This window comes from Scleropages formosus, chromosome 7 (assembly GCF_900964775.1).
Source record: "Scleropages formosus chromosome 7, fSclFor1.1, whole genome shotgun sequence".
NCBI classification, from domain to species: domain Eukaryota; kingdom Metazoa; phylum Chordata; class Actinopteri; order Osteoglossiformes; family Osteoglossidae; genus Scleropages; species Scleropages formosus.
The window spans coordinates 11,573,352-11,595,528 of NC_041812.1; the positions used below are offsets into that span (position 1 = coordinate 11,573,352).

The 22,177-nt window shown below is 44.9% G+C and overlaps 1 protein-coding gene across 1 annotated transcript; it reads left to right on the forward strand.

Annotated features, from left to right (window-relative positions):
- Positions 1–10,775: 10,775 nt before the first annotated feature.
- Positions 10,776–17,697, forward strand: LOC108937592 (histamine H3 receptor). The gene is made up of 3 exons (XM_029253719.1): positions 10,776–11,306; positions 13,079–13,245; positions 16,608–17,697. Exons 1-3 carry the CDS (start codon positions 11,054–11,056, stop codon positions 17,334–17,336), a joined length of 1,149 nt encoding a protein of 382 aa, XP_029109552.1. The 5' UTR covers positions 10,776–11,053; the 3' UTR covers positions 17,337–17,697.
- Positions 17,698–22,177: the final 4,480 nt, after the last annotated feature.

Sequence of the window (22,177 nt, forward strand, 5' to 3'; positions counted from 1 at the left end):
ACTTTTTTCCCCTCCGCCGTCCCCGCTGCGCCGATTCTCCCGCTGTCTGTTTGTTTCTGGCAAGATTTCCAAACGGATGGAGTTCACAACCGACTAAAATAAAAACCTGAACCTACAAACTGGGAAACTACAGGATAATTCCTTGGCGAATTTCCAGACAAACCGTGCGGTTTTCCGAACCCACATGTCCAGACGCCCTACCAGCTTTTCTGCTGTTTTTCATGCCGTTTCACGTGAAGTGCTGAGTGTGACCCAACCAAGCTGAAGAATGAGTCAGCCATTCCCAGACGGAGTGCAAAGCTGATACACGCTCACCCCAGAATATTCACAGCATTTTATTATTATAGCAGCAGAAGCTGGCCTCACAGGTATTTGTGTGTGGGGATTGCATACTTGTGCGAACAGCAGTTTTTTTTTTCTTAAACATAACATAAAAACAATGTCTCCTTACATTATTTCATTCTGAGTTTCAGTGTTTTGGAGCAATAAATAAAATTGAATGTACCAATTTGTAAAGCATGAAAATTGGCCAAGTATGTGAATACTTTTGCAAGGCCAGTAGTCATCATGTTCATGTGACTCTCAGACCATAACCAGTGTCTCTGGAGTTACTGTAGCAGAACAGGAAGAGGTGTGAGGAGAAAAGCCTCATCTCCTCCTCCTCCTCCTCCTCAATCATTCTTCCTCATTTCTCCTCCTCCCTCTGAAACCCCCTGCTGCCTGTCAAAGCAGCTCCCGGTGGCTTTAATTGTCAATCAGCACCATAGGAGCTGCCCAAATTACACTCAGCTGTCGCTCGTCTCCCTCATCGGGAGAGGGATAGGATGTGGCGAGAAGATCCCCGATATCGGTCGCTCGCAGCCCGAGCAGTGAACACATAACCACATGGTTGCTATTCCTACCCTTCTTTCTACAGCAGCGACCATGACAGCAGCGGTCGAGGTGACTTTCAGCGAATCCCGCAGCCCTGGCTCCCTTCCCCAGGCTCATATTGCTTTGCTGTTTTGTTCTTATTTTTCTTTGTTTTAAAGCTTTGAAGGTTTTTTTGTTCTACTTGCTCATTCCTGTAGTCTTCTGCAGTCGCTCTGTGAAAGCAGCATTGTCACCCCTGCCTCAGCCATCCTTTTGTCAGGATTTCGGGCCCAAGACACCATTAATTTTAATCACTTCACTGGGTCATTCATCATGCTCAGCTGATGGGAGTGACCACTTGACCTCTGTGTAGAAGATTGAGAAATGCAGCAATGGGCATGTTGGCACCTTCTGCAGATGGTCAAGGCGGGATGGCTGTGCTGTGAGCTCCACGATCCAATTTATAGTCACAGTTCAGATGCCCATTGTCGTTTTCACTATAAAGATGTTCTATAAAAAATAGAATGTTTTGTTGAGCCACCAGCAAGATGGTTTTGTCTTTTTTAGTTGCAGACTTCCCAAATTTAACTGTGGAAAAAAATGCATTCCAGCACCAGACTGATCCATAAAGATTTATTCCTCCTGGGGCAAAATTATGAAGTTTTTTTTTTTGTTGTTGTCCTGCAGTGTTTAGGATTACTCAGTATGCCCTTGAGGAAATTACCCCCACCTATGAAAGGTGTTAATTTTGTTTAGACTCACTTCATCAGCTTTGAGCAGTTTGTTTATGCAGAGCTGTGAATATAAGCTTGGTATAAACGTTGCTAAGATGTTTGTTGAGTCGTAATAGTTGTAACTGAATTTCTGACTTGATCCTGAATTTGAGCTTCTGTTCTTAGATGGGCAATCTTGCCCTAAAAGACGTCATCAAAACGCAGGGCTGGCTACCGAGCCCGAGCCATCCTTTGATGCATACATCAAATGCATGTTGAGAGCACCAATATACCACGTCGGAAAGGAAGCCAAAACAAAGCCACTTGCGACTCAACCAGATGCTGGGAAGCAATTTTTTTTGCATTTTTCTCCCCTGCATCAGACTGTTGTAATTGCAGTAAATTTGGCAGAATCAAACCAGATTTGAGAGAATAAATGTAACCCGGGTGAACCAATCTGAACTCTCTCAGGGTTGATTTTACTATGCGGATATCACTGCAGCTCCATGTTAACGCTCCATCACCCTCTTCTGCCTCTGCCATTGAGACGTCCACACCAGCAAAGCCTAGCATGTTCACACTCATTTCGTAATTGAATCCATGAACAAAGAGGCACACTGCTGCTACAGTCCCTTCATTTAACCACATAATGCCTTCCTATTTCTCAGCATAATGATACAGGGCTCACTCTTTATGTTTTACAAAAAAATGTATATTTTTTTTTCTCTTTCACCCAGACGTTCTTTTCTACACCCATTAAATCCCTGAACAAAATAAAATTCCATACAACCCTTTGAGGAATTATTGTTAACCACAGAAGGGGTCTGATGTTTTCAAGACATAGAAAGTTAATTTCTTCTCACTCATCAGCCTGGTAAGCCGTGTGGGATCCGGGTGGGCTATTCCACGCTACCATCCCCATAATAAGTGTTAAAACTGCCATGACCCACGGTAATTGTTGGCGCCTGTTAATCACAGCCAACTTTCTTCCTTTCAGAATGCAGCAAAGCAAAGCATCTCTTGCATTTACATTCAAAACCAACAATTTGATTTTTAAATGCTCCCTTCAAGTGCAGAATGGTCATTTTGTACGATTAGAGATCTCACTTTTGTAAGAATAGCCATTAACCTAGAGTACCATTTGTTGTGAATATTTTATCTTCCCAAGGCTTTTTATCTCAGTGGTGTAGTGGGAAATTATACTGTCCTCTTTCACTCAAAATTGGCCAAAGTGCTGACATTTCACCACCCGTGAGCTCAGCTGAAAGAAGGGAGACACCCCAAGTCCCTCCTTCACAGAGCCACGTAATCCACGCCAAATGTTACCAAATATTAGCTGTCTTACAAGTTCCTCCTTTAGTCAGTTGGCGCCGGTCATGCCGTGCAGTGTCATAACCTTTGTGGAATGCCAATTTCCCCAAATATTTAAATATTTTTAAAAATTGCCACATATATTCTTGCATACATTGTACTATACAGTATACTATTTATACTGGAAGTGTGATTGATTCATATATTCCTTGGTTTGTTGCTGTTTTTAAATATTTTAATGTAATTTTAAAAAATGAGCTTTGAAGTGTGTTTCTGCTTTACATGTGGCTGTGATTTTTCATACTGCTAGGCTTTATGTTTAGCATGCAGGCAATTATTGTGTGTGGAAGCTTTATACAACTATGACATTTCGTGCCCCCAAGCGAGGCTAAAAGCGAAGACATCATTCCAATTTATTTTATCAGGGATTCTTTTCCCAGGAAAAAAGGAAATGCTGGAAGGTATCGCTCTGTGGGGCTGTTTTAAAAAGGAGCCCTTTAAACTGAATAAGCCAAAGTACCAAGCCAAACAACATGTCGTTCAAATCAGGAAACATGTGGACAGCATGACCTTTGACAGACAGACAAAGACACAGGCGACTTCATACTATATACTTAACCTACACTGAGTTTCCTTCACACAACTCCTTGTGACAGGTCTCCAGTGACTAATTGTCATGGCAACAAACTGCTGGTCTGTGGGAGGTTAATAAATCAGGCAACAGGTGCCAGGAAATGAGGGAAACCTGCATTTCAATGAACGCTAGGTGCTCTTTACCTCAAAGACGACCCGGGCTGCAGAGGAGCACCAGCCCAAGGAGCGTCGTTGAGTCACTTGAGGTGGTTGACTTGTTCTGGAATCTCTGTGCACGGCTCCTATTGTCACCGTACTCTCATCGCACATCTCCGAGGGCCAACTTTATACTCTGTGCTCGTGAGCATCTGAACGTCTCACTTTCCTGTGCCTTCTGAGTTAAATTACTGATTGGCATTATTCATTAGATATTAGATAGCTAAGCCTATTAGATATATTTCCAAGGAGACTTACAGTATTATGTTTGTACACTAAGATAATTGGAGTTATTTGAACAACCGGGGTGGTGGCGCAGTGGGTTGGACCACAGTCCTGCTCTCCGGTGGGTCTGGGGTTCGAGTCCCGGTTGGGGTGCCTTGTGACGGACTGGCGTCCCGTCCTGGGTGTGTCCCCTCCCCCTCTGGCCTTACGCCCTGTGTTACCAGGTAGGCTCCAGTTCCCCGTGACCCTGTATGGGACAAGCGGTTCTGAAAGTGTGTGTGTGTGTGTGTGTGTGTGTGTGTGTGTGTGTGTGTGTGTGTGTGTGTGTGTGTGTGTGTGTGTGTGAGAGAGAACAACCAGGTCATTTATAATAAATGTGGCACTGTGGGCAGTGCTGGCACCTTACAGCTCCTGGGCTGTGGGTTTGAATCTAGCTCAGTCTGTATGGGTGGATGGGTTTTCTCCAGGTACTCTTGTTTCCTCCCACAGTGCAGACATGTGTTTCAGGTGAAGTGGTTACTTTAAATTGCTCTAGTATGTGTGTGAGAGAGAGATGTACCGGTGCCCCATCCAGAGTATTCTCTGCTTCCTGAATAGGCTCCAGACCACCATGACCCAGCACTGGACAAGACAGTATTAATGATAAATGAAAAGTTTTTACTGTCTCTCTTTAGGGTAAGTACCTTGATCAAGGGTACCACAGCAGGCGGTGGGATTGAAACCCAGGTGCAAGACAACAGGTCTGACCATACTGCTGAGAACATTTTTGAAATGCCTTATTTCAGTCTCATTAGTTGTGTGTTAAAATTTCCATGTTGTTGGAAGAAAGAGTTTGGTTCTGAAATCTCCCGATTGCAGGGTTTTGCACACAGGACATAAACCGGAACTCTTTGTCTGCTCACCTTCAGCTCTTTGGCAGGAACCGATTTCACCCATGAACACCTAAAACAGTGTGAATGCTCTAATGTGATATTCAGGCTGCTGACCATGTCCTGTATTTATATGTTTAATGCAGCATATCGGCACGCTGTCCTCCTCTTGTCATTCGTAAAGGAGCAATAAAGCAGAGCGTTGTCTGAACAGCTGCTTTCTCGTCTTTTTTAATGGCTATTTTTAATCTTTTTAAAATAATTCATCAAGAGTAAAGAGCAGGAAAGATTCTAAGAGAAGCGGTGTGCATTTTAAGAACATAGAAATATGATGGGATTTGCAGAATATTACGTTTTTTTTATCTCTTTCCGAGACAACATGTCAAATTAACGTAGAAAGAAGATTCAGTAATTGAAGGAGACTCTTTTGTCTTTGCGCATCTTGTTAAAAGTGGGAAATCAATTTAGCCTCGTGCCATAAAAATACATTTTTTGATATGAGATGCACTTTTGTTGAGTTATCAGTTCTTTGCTCAGAATATTAATGGTCCAAATCTCAGAACTGTCAGCAACAAAGGGCTCTTTTTTGCCGAAGAGTCCCTGTGGGATCACAGCCGTTTATAAGAATCACCTTGTCTCCTCCATCACACGCCTCCCTGCTGCATTGGGAGGAAGCCGGCCTCTCGCCCCCTTGTGAAAATGAAGTAAAATATTAACTTTGCCGATTAAAATGCCCTGAAATTCAACACATGTTGGCTATTTGGTGTCAGCACCAATCCCCAACCCCCCAGTTTTCCAGAGTCCTTAACAGTAGGTGCAAAGCAGGGGTGAAAAGAATCATCCGGAAGGTGAACAACGTGGGGAATGGTTTTTTTTTTTTTTGATACATGAACGTGCGTTTCTGCAGGGATGGACAGTAGCAACACTTGCCGGGATTCTGAAGTTAGTAAAAGTGTTTTTTCTTACCATTGTCACACACATTTACATTTTTTCATCAAGCAGATGCTTTTCTCCAAAGTGACGCACATCTCAGAGAAAAATACAACTGATTACATCTACGGGAGGAGAGATTTGGATGCAGACTTGTGATTCTACAGTACAGTTAATTTGTCACAGTCCACCATAGGAACCAGCATACATCACACAAGTAGTCGCATAAAGGTACCCATTATTCTACAATTGTAATCAGAGAATTATTAAACACGATCATTTACCATGCACACACACATTGCAACTCTTCAGTGTAACATCCAGGCAGGAGCTCTCATCATCCCATTATCTTTACCCTGTGCCACTGCTGTGGTATTGATCATAGCAGCATCTTGATCAATCATCACACCTGTTGTTCCTTCTGCATTTGAAGGAAATTCACCTGAATGGTTTTTTTTCCTATTGCTTCATTTTTCACCCTTAATTACTGTTTCTATTTGTTCAACAGTTTTTATCACAATCTGTGCATAAGTACACTACAACATTTCTCTTTATGTCATGGTGGAGGAGGGAGAATGAGCAACGGACTCAGGTGCAGACTTGTCTTTTTATTTAAGGAAGGGGCAGGCGAGAGGATTGTCAGGGTCCAGGGGGGTAACAAAGCCAAGGTCGGTGAAACAGAGCAGGGGGATCAAAAAGAAATGATGAAGGATAAGGAGGCAAACACAGGGACAGAACATTGCGGTGTCTCTAGGTGAGGATCCGCTCCGGTGGAGCTTCTGGCTCGTCTTTTTATGCCGTGCCCCCTTGATTGGACGCAGGTGTTCCTGATGCGTTGTTGGATGAGGGCGACACTTTACAAATCTGCTGTTTATTAATTTTGCCAATGCTTTTCTCCAATGGAGCGTACGATTTTTAAACTAATGGAACAATTTACCCATTTATACAGCTGACAAATTTTTATTGGATCAGTTCAGGGTGAGTACTATGAAATGGTACTAGAACAAGAGGTGGAAATTGAGCCCAAATCCTCGGAGTGGAAAGCAGCAGCTCCAACCACTACGCCACCTGTTGCCTATCTGTTGTGAACATGGTCCTCAGCATGAGTTTGATTTATTTTGGTAACAATCCAAAAAATCCTTGATAAAGGAGGGAACCTCAATCGTGAGATTCTACAGATCGATGAACCTCAGTGCAGCAAGTGGTAGGTAGTGAATTAGGTTTGCTTGAGACTTTCATGTCTGCAACTGTCTCCTCCTCTTCATGCAATGCATAAATTGTACTTTTGCTGAGATGTACGTTGCTTTGGACAAAAGCGTCCGCTAAATGAATAAATGTAAATGTACAAGCGCCTCAGTTGTAGCACATAATACCAAATTCTGTTCTAACGTTCCCTTTCAGAAGGACTGATGCAATACAATCAAATCTGCATCAGTCGACTTCTCTGAATGAATACAATCATCTTTGTTTTTCCGTAATTATTACAATGAGGGAGTCACAGTTTTTTTATTGTTCTGATTGTTTACGCCAAAATGCTTCGTCTAAAAGAGCAATTGTTCCCTTTTTTTCAACATGCCAGTTAGCAAGAGGGGAAAAGAAAACCTGAATCTGGTAAATTATGGCAGGACTCGGTTCTTTTCTTGCCGCTTCCGCTGGGTAGCAGCATGAGCTCAGCGTCATTGCAGTTGTGACATTCTGCAGGAGAAAGGTGCTTTGTTTAATGTCCCAGCAGGCACTGCAACCCAACATGTCGGTGAAAGTGGGCCCCGGATCGTGCGCCTGTCCGCTAGGGGTTCTTGCCAGTTAGAGAGTTGAACGAGCCAAAAAGAGGGTCCAGCAAAGATGCTCCGCTCCCCATTTTGTCCGTTAAACGGTTGCATGTTCCCTACCGCGAGAGAGAGAGGCGCAATTTTGGAACAATCACGTTAACCCTGGTGGTCCTGGACACCCGGCTTGGGCTGCAAACCTTTTGCGCCCGCAGGGTGAACAATCCAGGAGCGTTCAGATAAAGGACCACATCCCACTTGCACAAGAGTGTATGTTTCATTTCCCCTAATGAATTAATCCAGTTATTAACTCACACATCCACACAAAGACCGCATATGAATACGGGCGAGCCCTATTCTAATGTAAAGGGTCTAATGAGGGACCGCAGGTGTTTCGTTTGCCCACCTTTCATGGACATTAATGAACTTCTGATGTGAGCTTGTTGCTCCCACACATATGCATCCGATTTGCTGGATGACCTTTCTTTTTGCCAAATGGCTGCTGGAGGATGGCAGTGCAGGGACGAGGGCCAGCGCTTTGTCAGCGGCCTCCCATCTGACATTCAGTGCCTTCAAAAGAGCTTGCGGATCGGCGCGTTTTGAAGCCCATTAGGGTACTGCATCTTCCTTTGTGACTGACGGCACTCCTCGCTCTCCCTCTTGAGTCTGTCAGAAATTTTCTCATATAGTTTATACTTTACACATAAACATTTAATTAATTATGGCATATTTATCCTGAGCGAAGGGATGTGGGTATAAATAGGTGTAAGCAGCAGCGGTGATGGGGTTCTTCTGTAGTGGTCTCGCGCAAAGCGCACTGCTGCTTCTAACAGGTTATTAATTATGTAAATGATATGCACATTGCCAGAACAGTAAAAATGATGGCAACAGAACTGTTGGCCCAGAAATGTAGCTGCACAACAGCAGAGTACTTTGTGCTCACGGGTGTCAGAAAATTATGATTTTTCTGGACTCTCAAGGTCAACAGGTTGGGCTCAGAGACTAAATTCTGAACGAAATTCATTAAATTAGAGAGGAAGCGGATTAACTGAGGTGGGGGGAAAGTTTAAGAGAGAAACATTTACCTTGACTTTTAGAGCGAGTGGATGCTCAGGGGGTGGGAGATTCCATTTTAATGCTATTTTTCAGCATTAATTTTTACTGTAGCGTCGATAACTGTGCTGCGTTTGTGTAAATGTTGACTCTTGGCCCACGCCGGCAGAATGACACATTAAAGGTGGGCGTGACTTGATTAAGCTTTATTATAAGAGTGTTACGGCACCAAAAGGGGCGGGAAGGGGGATTTGTGCCTATTCACTGTTGTGCTCTTGAGCTGATTGTAGTGCTGGGTGATGACTCTCTCAGTGCTGCATGAACTGTCGCCGAAAAACAGACTCTCTCAGACATGTTTATGCCTCTCTACATGCTTCCTGACCCCCAATGGATTCACTGTCAATATAGGAAGAAATGTACATTTTTGTATACTTGCTTGTTGCTTGAGATTTCTGGCTTTATAATTTCTGAATATTGTACTCTGCGTTTTATTACAACACTTTACTTTCTCACATTATGATTAACTCCACAAACTGTAAACATTAATACAGTGACGCTGATGTGACACTATTTTATACTTATTGTAATATTACAAATGTCTTCTAAAATACTTTTCTGTGCTATTAGATTATGCCAACCAGCTATGAATGTACAGGATATGAGTGTGTTTAATTTTTTTAATACATAGTACTGCTAGCTGTCTGGTCTGGCATCATCTGGAGAAGATGAATACAGAACAAAACTATTATCTGCAGATATTAAATTTCTTGATATCCTTATCTCCTGCCAACAAAGGCTCTCATTCTTACCAAATCCAGGTCACTGGTATTTGCCTTTGCATTTTCTTGTCTGTCTAAAATAAATATTCTTACAATAAACATCCTCGATACATTTTTACATGTTTCAGATGCATCGAGAGACCCGCCCCTTATTTTTAGTTGCGCGTATTACTGAATAAATATGGTAGACAAACAATATTCTTCTTACAAAGAACAATAAAAATAAATATCCCGACCTTTGTAAGACACCAGCGGTACAGTGCTGCTTGAAAATATATAAACGCTCTTGTGTCCCTTAGTTTTACCACGAAATGGTTATTAAATGAGAATCAGTCCTTCTCATCTGGCATAATGGGTGTGTTATTACAAATTCCATCCATGTGTTGCTTTAGACTGGGAAGTCATGTGTGTAGGAGACAAACAGAAGTAGTTCAGGTACAAAAATGGGTGAACCCCAAGTTGCATTGGTGAAACCAAGTTGGAAAGCAAAATCAGGTGTGTGAATCATATTCATTATTCATTTTACACGTTTCTTGCAAAATTTAGATTTTATGTGTTTAACATTTTATACAAAAATGATGACCATGCGTAGTGTTCCAATACATCCAAGCAGCACTTGGCATCCAAGTTGGAATACACATTTTACTTTTTCAGTGCTTGTGAGATGCTTTATCGTTGCACTTATTTTTTTTTAAAAAAAAATCTCCAGATATTGTATATTAATGTTTGGGCACTGATTAATTTTTTAATAGGTCGAAACATGAACGTATTGTATTACTATATGATCGTTTCCAGCCGAATTTAGCACATCGGAATTGGTATTTTGATCGATAAAAGAAAAACCCAAAATTATCAATTTCCAGATTCAAATATATCTGAAAATATGCGTTCTTTAATATAATAAAAATAGATCTTTTTAAATGTTACAAAAAAATCCTTCTGTAACAAAGCAATACAAAATAATATTTAATACGATTTTCTGTCATGTTATATTCTTGTTTTTACGGTATTTTACTCAAAATGATCATAATCTGAGTGAGGAATCTACAGGTTAGTAAATCTATTCATAACATTTATTAAAAATGTAATAAATACAAGTTCTGCGAGAGATATGAGCTATTCACCAAAAACTGATTTATTAGTATCCACCCACAGGAGTGACATTAAGCATGAACACTGAGACGTAATAAGGTTTGTCTCCCTGTTCAGCACCGATTGTGACCCGTTCTCGTTTTACGAACGGCGCGGTGCCCCGTATTACTCTGAGAAAATGCGCATGAAAAAGACCCCGACAGTTTGTCTGGCGAAGCGGAGGCTCAGTCTGCCGGGGTGAAGCGAAATGTGAACATCTGCGAGACTTTAGACCCCAGAGCATCGAGCCTACCACTCCCTTTGGGTCACGTCCCAGTGTCCACCTGGATTTCTTCAAGTGTTTCCAAGTTTATTCCCTTTATTTAGGGGCTTCACGGCTCGATTTTCCTGCGAATTGCGAGGACACCCTCCTCCTGGGCTGGAGCGGTTTACCTGCGGAAAGGAAATTCACCTGGGCTGGGGAAACCTCTGCAAAGTGCTGTTCGGACTAAGAACCAAGAACCAACTGATGTAATATTTTTGCATGGAAGACAAAGGGGAAAATTCGTTGTCTCTTTTCAAGTGAGCTTTTAAAAGAGTTCATAATCATGAACCACGCCGGGGCTACGAAGTGCGTTCCAGTTCGATCTCGCGCGCTTGGCGCGTCCGTCCGTCGCGTGGCGATGTGAGCGGCGATGACCGCGAGGACGAGCATGGGCTCCGAGCTCCCCGCGACGAACGGCTCCGCGGACGCGGCCAGCCTCGGCGGCGCGGAGGGCGCGTTCCCGCGGCACGTGCTCGCCATCCTGGCCGTGCTCATGGTCACGCTGGTAGTGGTGACGGTGCTGGGCAACGCGCTGGTCATCTACGCGTTCAAGGTGGACCGCAGCCTCCGGCGGCAGAGCAACTACTTCCTCCTGAACCTGGCCGTGTCGGACTTTCTGGTCGGTGAGTTGGAGGACGGTCATTAAAAAAAAAAATAACAGAAAAACTTTTGTTTGCATGTTTCCTTACATTAATTAAGAGCATTTCTGGACGTTGTTTGTAGGGATGTACGGAATAACGTTCAAGAATGCCATCCTTCTGCTATCCTGCCAGCTGCTCCTCCTTATTATATGAAACTAATTGGCTGGACATGAAACATCTCACGTGAAACATCTCGGTTACATCTTCTTGTAACGTAGCGTGTTACAAGAGACACACTGACTGAAAAGAAAAAGATCCGAGACGCGGAAACCCAGGGGAGAGGAATCCAAAATGATCCACCACCGCTATTACTTGACTAACTAATCATGTGCTGAGAAATAAATGCAGAAAAAGAAAATTTCCGCACTTTCGGAGCTGCTGTGAAATCCTTGCTTTCCTCCTAATGGGAGCTGGGGGCAGAATCCCTGAATCCTCCACAAAACCATCATCACCTGCTTTAATGCACACCTGTATCTGTGGGGTGAACGAAAGGGGCTCCTGTGGTGATCCGATCAGTCCGGTTTTCTCTGTGGTTAAAGCTCAGTGCTGAGACCACACGTTGACCGCACTTCTGCACAGGTGCGGATCTCTCAAAGAAGGACGTAACTGAACTGCAAATAAATCAAAACACCCCTCTAAGTGGACAAATGTTTCCATTTTTGGCCATGGCTGCGCATTTCAAGCTTTGCAAACTTGCCTGCCGTCTTTGTGCCGGGGAACACTAGTGCAATATGGTAAAAAGAGGAAAATGATGTTCAGTGGTTCTTTTTCTCCTGTCATGTCCAGTTGTCTTTCTGTCTGCTGGTATCTCCCCTCATATGGAGTGTGTGTGTGTATAAAAGGGTGGGAGAAGAGGAGTCACATACTGACAGTACGTATTACTGTGATGTCTTAGCGTATCGTAATTTTTCCATTAATCCTCTTTGGTGGATTAATGCTTCTGTTCTCCGAAGCTAAACCGTACACAAACGGATAACTGTGTTTTAAAGTGTAACTTTAGCGAAAGAAATTAAAAGCTCGTACAGCAGGCTAGGTCGCAAAGGTCATCAAAGAGGATTTTTGGTCCTGTGTAACAGCCTGCGGTCGACATCACAAAGACCTCCGCTGAATCCCAGCCCGTCTGGCGGAGAGCTCTGCGCTCGGGCTGCCGCTCAGTTACACGGGGACCGGCTGGGTGGTCATGTGACGCCCCTTCCTGGCCCATCGGACCGCCTCTTTGATGTCTGCCAGGGACAGCAGGCTGTACGTGGACAAGAGGCCTCTGATGAGTGTCCCTGACGGACATCATATGGGGAGAATTTTTGATCAAAGATGTAGGAGCGGTTGGCATGCGTGGGGGGGGTGGTCATGCTGGGAGGGGGCAGAAACTGCTTGCTAACACCCCCTGGTATCCAGTTGGCCGGATGGCAGCGAGACGACGGAAGCCCGTTCACTCTGCTGTGGACAAGGAAGGAAAAGTGCCGACCTGTCACTCGCCCTACTGGGCACGACCACCAAGCGCACGTCAGGACACCAACTTACGGTGTCACCGACACCGATTCACCCATTTATATAGCTGGGTACCTCGACCAAGGGCGCTAGAGCAGGAGGTGGGATTCACACCTGGGTCCTTTCGGTCCAAAGGCAATGTTTTTAACCACTACGCCACCTGCCGCTCCTCTCGCAGCACCGTACAACTGCACCGTGGCGAGGACATGGTACCGTGGTTCCTCTAGCAGCCTTTTTGTCTGTGTGCCGTGTCGCCCGTACCCCAGGTGCGTTTTGCATCCCGTTCTACATCCCGTACGTCCTGACTGGCAGGTGGATGCTGGGAAGGGGCCTCTGCAAGCTGTGGCTGGTGATGGACTACCTGCTGTGCACGGCCTCCGTCTTCAACATCGTCCTCATCAGCTATGACCGCTTCCTGTCGGTGACCCGAGCTGTGAGTATTGCCTCCGCCCGCTTGTCCGTCTGAAGCAAGAACCCGGCTCGGCCTGACGGCTCGGACTCCCCCAGGGACTCGAACCCATTGCCTTTAACTGTGACGCAATAGGGGCTGCGCTGCAGATTGCATTACATTTAGTGAGTCTGAACACTGCCAAGGAAAAATCAGAGAAAGGTAATCTGCATTTAAGTGAAATAATTATTACATTTTCAGGAAAAGTACATTTCTGTTTCTTGCTTATTTTCTCAATGAATAATACGTATTTATACAATAGACAGTCGATATTATTAATCATATACGTCTACATTAACGTGTTGACATTTCTTTGTCAGCGTGGAAGGATTTTCTTATTGTTCGTCACGCCCAAAGTTCACACATTTTGAACATTTTTCTCTTGCAAAGGTTCAGCTGAAATAATTTAGTGAGAGGAGCAGGGAAGATGAGCACTCGTGCGTTTTAGTCACGCACTTTCAGCGACAATGACAATGGCCTTTCTGAGAGTCATCTGTATCACTCAGACGCACGGTGACATTTGAGAACATATAACAGGAAAAAACAGACATGTTTTCGAAATGTTAAGTTGCCCCGAATGTGACTTGACCGGAAAGGCCAGAAACGTCAGGGTTTAACCCTTGGCGCCGCCGACTTGATCGGCTCAAACGAAACAAGTCCGAGAGCAAATTTTAAATCTAAATTGTTGATCCTTTTTTGTTTGCATTGTAGGTCTGAAAATTAGTGTTGTTGTTGTTTTGACTCTTTTTCTCCAAGGCAAGTTACAATGTTGAGTTTGCACTTCATGCTGCTTACATGATTCTGATTATGATTTACCCATTTATAGAGCAGGGCCATTTTTACTGTGCAAATTCAGGGTGAGTGATATCGAGGAGACAGAAGACGCAGTGATTTTCTCCAGCAACTTGCACACTGTAATGCCACAGTTCTAACTGCTGCGCCACCTGCTGCCGCGTTAACTTTTAAAGTTCGATGATTAATGTTTCAAACTAAAAAAAATAGCCAGGGCAGACTGTTAAAGACTGTGATGGACGGGTACTCTGTACACAGCTTCACCCAGAATCTTTTTTTACCATCAGTTATTTCCTCTCGGGGTCCCATCTGGCATCACAGCTTCTTATCTGCATTCAAAATAATCAAAATATCACCAGTCAGACTACTGTCAGATGTGGTAAAACACCATATTTCTGGGGCTTCTCAGTGAAGCGGGCCCTTCTCTATTACAAAAAGATCCCCTTATACAATCTGATATAAGGAAGTCTGGGTGTGACATGAAGCTAAATTAGTCAGGTTCACAGCACAGATTAGTCTGTGTGTGAACACAGCACTGGCTGCGATACTGGAGCATTAATCCGGCTTATTTGTGGAGAAAAGCAGGGGTAAAAGGTCTTAAATCACATAAAGGATGTGTTAGTCCAGAGTGTCGCGTTCACGTTTGAATGGAACCAAAGTTATGAGCACATTGAGTTATGAACAGACTCACTCTTGAGTGGATCTAAACAAAGGTCAGATGATATAAATGTATTCAAGACAAGTGTCCAACATCCTTTCCTATGGAATTATGGAAGAAGTTATTCATTTATGTGATGCTTTTCTCCAACGCGACTTACGGCATATGGCTACTTATAGTGATTTAGCCATTTTTACAGCAAAGAAATTTTTACTGCATCAGTTGAGGGTTGGGACCTTTTTCAATGGTACTACTGCATAGCAGGGGGTGGGATTTGAACCTGGTTCCTTCATTTGCATGGCAGCCACTATAACCGCTGCATCCCCTGCTGCCCCAGTATGGACAGGTGTTTCATTAATGCTTTATTCCTGCAATTTTTCTCACTCGGAACATTGTAGGTGAACTCGCTGCTCGTCACTGGAGTTTTTCATATCTGCGGCTCAACAGGGACGAGGAGTTGCGTGTGCGGTCAAACCCTCTTCCAATTTGTCGCCCTGTGACCCAAAATGTTATATCTAATAATGAAACAGCGGTACATTACGGCCGCACGCTGGCGATTTCGATCACAATGTGAAGCGCAGTGATGAATACACATAATATCATAATTACCCGCTCCTTTAATCTCCACGCAGTCGTCTTTAATCTTTCGGATTCCGCTCCGTTTGAACCGTCGGCAGCGAGAGGAATGAGACGGTCGGTCGACGGGAAGCCGGGAATTGGCGTGCGTTTTCCCTGAAAGGCTCGCGGCCCCGGGGGTAGACGGCCCAGACAACAATGACAACAAAGCGAACCTGCGCCGAGCGCCAAAGTGCGGGCGAGCGGACCGAGGTCGCGCGGTCGTCCGAGCGGTTCGCCCCCAGAAAGCACCTGAGGGGCCCGATCTGTTCGACGTCGCGAGCGAGCGCTTCGGGTGACGGATTGTCGACGGGAGTCGCCGTAGGCCTCGGCCTCGTGACCTCGAAGAGAACGCCCTCCGGATCGGGACGTACGCGTGAGCTTGCAGCTCGTTCGAGTTGCACGCGGGTTCGAGCGTTTCCCCGAGACACCTGAGCTCCCGTGAAAGTGCATCAAAGCAACTCCAGTGGACACGGTGTTTTTAACAGATTAGCAGAAGTATCAAAGGGGAGTAAAAAGGGCTGCAGTGTGCGGGGAGATGAAGGATAATGCTAATGATAGCAGAGACGTTTCCCCATCTAATCAGCTGCTGCAGCTGCAGAAACAAACAAATAAATCCAGCAGCAAACATCAATTATTATCACGACAGTAAAATAGTAATTGATGTCTTTGAAATTTTGCATATATTATGGGCAAAACAGTGAGTAGCGCCGGTGCCTCACAGTTCTTGAGCTGTGGCTTCCGTGCCAACTCGGTCTGTGTGTGTGGAGTTCGCGTGTTCTCCCAGTGTCTGTATGGGTTTCCTCCGGTTGCTCTGGTTTCCTCCCACAGTCCAAAGACATGCTGTTCAGGTTCCCCCATAGTGTGTGAGTGACAGAGAGAGAGAGAGAGAGAGAGAGAGAGTGTGTTCCACTGATTTATGGAGGAGTGACCCATTATAAGTAGTGTATCTAGAAGTGTAAGTCACCGTGGTGAATAAGGTGTGTGGGCTCATAACACTACATAGAGTTCACTGGAAGTCACTTTGGAGAAAAGCGTTTGCTAAACAAACGTAATTTGAGTGTGTGTGACTGCCTTGTGATGGACTGGAATCCCATCCAGGCTGTACCCTGCCTCATTACCAGTGATTCCAGTATAGACTGTGGACCAGTGCAACCCTGCAATGGACAAGTGGCAAAGGAAAAAGGAGGGAAAATTATATTCTTGTTAGTCTTGCTGTTGTTTTCATAAAAACTGCGTGCTTGCTTGATGAACGTGATCAAGTGTGTCGCTATTACTGCAGGTGGCGTACCGAGCGCGGCAGGGTGCAGCGAACCCTGCCATCCTGAAGATGGCCGCTGTCTGGGTCCTGGCCTTCCTGCTGTATGGCCCGGCCATCATCTTCTGGGAGTGGGCGGTGGGGAAGAGTCGCGTGCCGAGGGGCGAGTGCTTCGCCGAATTCTACTACACCTGGTACTTCCTGTTAAGCGCCTCCACCCTCGAGTTCTTCTCGCCCTTCGTCTCGGTGGCCTTCTTCAACCTGAGCATATACCTGAACATCCGTCGGCGCAACCGCTGCTGGGCCGACCAGGCCCGTGGCCCTAAGAGCCCACTGCCGGGGGGCGGAGCTCCCATCGCGGAGAAGGGCACGGTCTCCGCGGAAACGAGGCTCGTGTGCCCCCGTGGCCCCACCCCCGAGGGTAGCCCCGCCGGCACCGGCAACCGCAGCTCTCAGAACTTGCGCCTGTCCCGGGACAAGAAAATTGCCAAGTCGCTGGCTGTCATCGTGTGCGTGTTTGGCGTGTGCTGGGCACCCTACACTCTCCTCATGATCATCCGCGCCGCCTGCAGCGGGCGCTGCGTCGAGCGCCACTGGTACGAGGTCACCTTCTGGCTCCTTTGGCTCAACTCGGCCATCAACCCCTTTCTGTACCCGCTGTGCCACAGCAGCTTCCGCAGGGCCTTCGCCAAGATCCTGTGCCCCCAGCGGGGGGCACCGCAGCACCTGGGAGAGCATCACTGCTGCCAATGACCCCCCTCCCCTTCCAGCAGAGGCCCAAGTGCTGGGATGACTGCAAAACCACAGTGATGACTGGCGTCGCACATCTGCCTGTCCTGTCTGTATGTCTCATGCGCTTAGACAGCAAGGAATTGTTTGCTAGATGAATGAAGCCATAAAGAGCCCTTTTCAGAGGTGTTCATCTACGTACGTACAGCAGGTCTCACTCGCGCCACCTACGGCGTGAATCGGGCTCGGCCACCGCTTACTTCTTTTACTGCCCATTTCTGTGGCCGGTCAACCGCAGAAATGGCCACACTGTTATTAAAAACAAAATCGCTAAATAATTTTGTTCCCGAACTCTAGTGAGAATCTAAGTCAAATATATACACATCACCGGATCTTTGTATTTATTTTCCATTTACTTTTATTTATTTTTGTTCATTTACTTATGCACATCAGTGTTAGTAAAGCTGAACTGACAAAGGTATTTTCCCTCATGAAAAACTCTCATTTTGCTTATATTTTATGTTGCACATCATGCTTATTTTGTGTTGCAGATGCAGCTGTGCTGCAGTATTGACGACACACCTAAAGAAAGGCAAAGAAGGTGGTGAAAAAATTGTTAAACTCTGTGGATAAATACTCGGATAAAAAATCAAAAAATTCAGATATTTCCAGAAACACAAGCCTAATTTTGGTCATTCGCATGGAGTCGGCCACGGATTTTTACGGAAGTGGCGCTTGTAACCAGCAAGTTGCCCGCCGCCGATATTCTGGCGGGTTTGAAATGTCACTACATTAAAAAAAGGTTTTTTATTGTTTTGCCATCTGATCCATCGCGCTCTGACTTGTCAGCTGTGTTGCATTCGCTAAGGAGAAAAACAGCAAAAAGTCTAGAAAGGATTAATGAACAAAAGTATGAACAGAAGTATAACTTTAATTATAATACGTATAGTATGTACTGTATTTGCTTCGTGTTGGTGGCGATGCTGTTGGAATAGCGAGGGTCATGACCTAATGCTGAAAACAAATAATTAGCTGTTTCACTAAGCCTCACGGGGTCGGACAAACGGACGGAGAGACAGGCGAGCGTCAGGAGGGACGTGGCGACTCCCAGCTCGACCCTGGCCTTGGTGTCGAGGTCACCCTGCTCCCTCTGACTCGTCCTATGCTGCTGTTCCTCTGGGAAACTACCAATGAAGGGGCCACTGGAAAAGAACATATTAATCACTCAGCCAGAAAATGATCAGTAATCCATCCTTAACAGATCCCTTCCACTCTGCTGTTCTCGCAACGAATCGATTTTACAAGTCGGTGGATCTAACCGATGACGCCCAGAACACTTTTGCAACTCTCATGAGCTGTGCACCCTGAGTTTGGACTGAATACATTAAATGATTACACATAATAAATGTGGTAGTTGAGTGATGAGAGCAAATGAATGAGGTATTGGGCTCTGATTATTTAAAAGGTATGTGTCACCCACCACCCAGGGCCCAACTCTGTAATGCAGCTGTATATGCAAACTGAGCTAAAATGATTAAATAAAAATTTTAAAAATTAAAGAGTAAAAATCCTAGTCATAGAAAACTGTTCCTTCTGTATTACATTCAGCAGAGATTTATTACACAGCAACAGCAGTTATTTTACAGTCAGAAACGGAGAAACGACAGTGACTTATTCTAAACAGTGTTATTTCGACTTTCGCGTGTTATTTTAGTGTCCAGTAGGGGGCGGCAGTTGCTATTTTGAGTCAATATTACGATTATTTTTGCCAACCTGTATGTGTTCTCAGAGAAACTATTTTCGGCACACAGATGGGTATTTACCATAGGATGGCCTCCAAACATTATGGTAGGGTGTGGTATAGTGTGGTACAGTGCGGCGCTTGTTCCACTCGACCCAAGGAGACTTGCCATAATTTGCTGTAATTGATTCGTCCACAAGGGGGCAGCGTCGGGCAAGAAATGAGACACTTACCTCCACGTGTGGAAAATGATGCTGTGGCTGAGTGCGCGTGGGCCCTGTCCACGTAATACATGGCAAACTTCGTCTCCAGCTGTGTATAGGGTCGTATTTAAAATTAAATCCCTGAAAGTTTTTTGGCTGATTGCAAGACCACAAAGCACAGTCTTTTTACATTTTTTCCCCCCATATTTTATTTCATAGCGTAAGAGTTAAAAGCACGCAGTGAGTGTACTTCGTGTGTGTGCAGGCAGTTAAAAAAAAAAGGGGGGGGGGGGAAAAAAAAAAAAAAAAGTATATTTCACTGTCCATGACTTGACAACATGGTAACTGACATCTATATTTCAGCACTGCTGTGTTTCACATGGATGCTTTGAAGAAGAAAAGGATGGTTAGAGGAGCACTGAACATGTTATTTTTTTTATAGTAATGAGCTGATCTTCCACTGAAATCTTCTCTGTAACTGAGGCCTCCTAACTGTCACTTCCACATGCAGACTGTAGCGCTACTCTGTAGATCAGTCCTCAAACATATGCATTTTACATCTGCAGCCTAGTATGGTAAGTGGTCTGAAAACGCGCGATTCCATTCATTGTCGTCTCTGAAAGGATTTAGAGGGATTTACCAACCAATATCAACAACTGAGCAGGGGGTGCGGTGGCGCAGTGGGTTGGACTGCAGTCCTGCTCTCCGGTGGGTCTGGGGTTCAAGTCCCGCTTGGGGTGCCTTGCGGCGGACTGGCGTCCCGTCCTGGGTGTGTCCACTCCCCCTCCGGCCTTACGCCCTGTGTTGCCGGGTAGGCTCCGGTTCCCTGTCCCCCCGTAAGGGACAAGCGGTTCTGAAAATGTGTGTGTGTGTGTGTGTATCAACAACTGCTTGTCCTGAGCAGAGTTGCGGTGAGCTGGAGTCTAACCCAGCAACAGAGGGCACAAGGCCGAAGCGGGAGGGGGAACACACCCAGGACGGGATGCCAATCCACCGTAAGACACCCCACAGCAGGCACTGGCCGCAGCACCTAACGAGTTACTTATTTCTTAAAAAAAAAAAAAAAACTTCAATTGACAGGAAAGATTGGCTGCTGTAGCGAATGCTTTCAACGAAGGACTCAATAATGAATAATAATAAATCATATATATTTTTTTTTTTTTTTTTTTAAATTAACGGGAACTTTTTTAACGACCCGATCACTGGTGTTGTAGTGGAGATTCGCCAGCAGATGTCGCCACTGATCGTTCCGAGTCATTTTCATTTTTCGCAAAGGTGAGTTATTTCACACCAGTGTATTGTGATATCGGTTTATTGTTCGTTGCAGATGACATGTTGACAAAAATACATTTTATATTACATGTCTGTCACGCTCTGAGACAATTCACCTCAATGGCCACAGTCATGATTAAGATTAAATAAAACAAGCTTTCAAACATAATGTTATGCCGCAAAGATCAGTACCATTTTTAATTTAAAATAAAACACCAATCTTTGTTTCTCTAATATTCATCTCAGATTTTACTACTGATTATCAGACATTTAAATGAGAGTGATGGAAAAACTATCTGCTGTTAAAACAAAACGACAGCAGCTGATAACAAAGGGCTGTATAGCGTAGTGATTAGAGCTGTTGCGTTTGGATCCAAAGGCTGCATGTTCAGTACCCCTCAGCAAGGTACTTACACTAAAAATTGTTTCAGTATCATTACCCTGTTGTGGGTGAATAATTGTATTTAAACTAATACTGTAAGCTGTTTCAGAGAAAAGCATCAGCTAGAGCAATGTTGTAGCATAAGTTAGTGCTACTGCCTTTGGACCAAAGGTTGTAGGTTTGAGCCTCACTTCCAGCTGTAATACCTTTGAGCACTTGCTCTAAATTGCTTCAGTAAAATTACCCATCTGTATAAATGGGTAAATAAGTGTAACCTCAACACTGTAAGTCACTTTGGAAAAAAAAAGCATCAGCTAAATGCATACATGTATGTAAACTGTTCACTTGAGATAAACCATTTCTGGGTAATTGAGTTTTATTGCATGCGGGACTGTTGGAGCAGAAACAATAATGTAGCAAAATGCGGGTCACCTCAAATAAGCAGACTGATTAAAATGTTATAGAAGGTGAAGAAACACAAGGGACCGGTATCTGCAGCACTGCTTGTGTGGCGCCATCGAGAGCTAAACTGGTGATTGGTTACCTGGTGGATGTACCCAGGTGGGAGGACTGGGGCAGCATTTGAACCCTACAGGAAACCAGTTGGTTTTTACACAGTGAGTGGAAACGTGGCCTCAGAGTGAATATCGCTCCTGCTTACTGGGGAGGATGAGTGCCATACTCTCATGAAACAGCAGAGCCATATTAATCTCCCCGGCTAAACACAAAACTCGGGTAATTTTTCCACTTGATTAAATGGGAAAGCGTTGATAAAGAGCACGTTTCCATCCAAAAGCCGTAGTCCTGCCCCCCCTCCCTTTTATTTTAGAATGTGTACTTTTGAGGAGCTGATATAATTTCCCTCAATGCTCTCAGGAAGGATCACTTGTACTTTGCCAGCAATTAAGCACTTAAATGTAATCAGCGCGGGCGGCCGCTCGCCTCTCACACATTGATTAAGAGTAATTCATTAGTGCCGTACGGACTGGGTCGGGAGGTTCGGCCGAGCCAAGGTGCGCAGTGGCAACGTCACGTGGTGCAGAGGTGAAAGAGAGAAATTGGGTTCAGGTGCACCTCAGAAATGCCTCACCAGGGCAGTTCTTCACTGGCTTCTCAGGAAATCCACTTTTACTTTCCCCTCCTCATTAAGCGAAGAAAAGTCTTCATACATTTCGACTTCCGTTCTCGCCATTTTGAATTTAAACGAGACAAAAAGACAACTCACTGTGTTATAGTACGGTGCGGTCCGAGTTCGGCTGGGACGAAG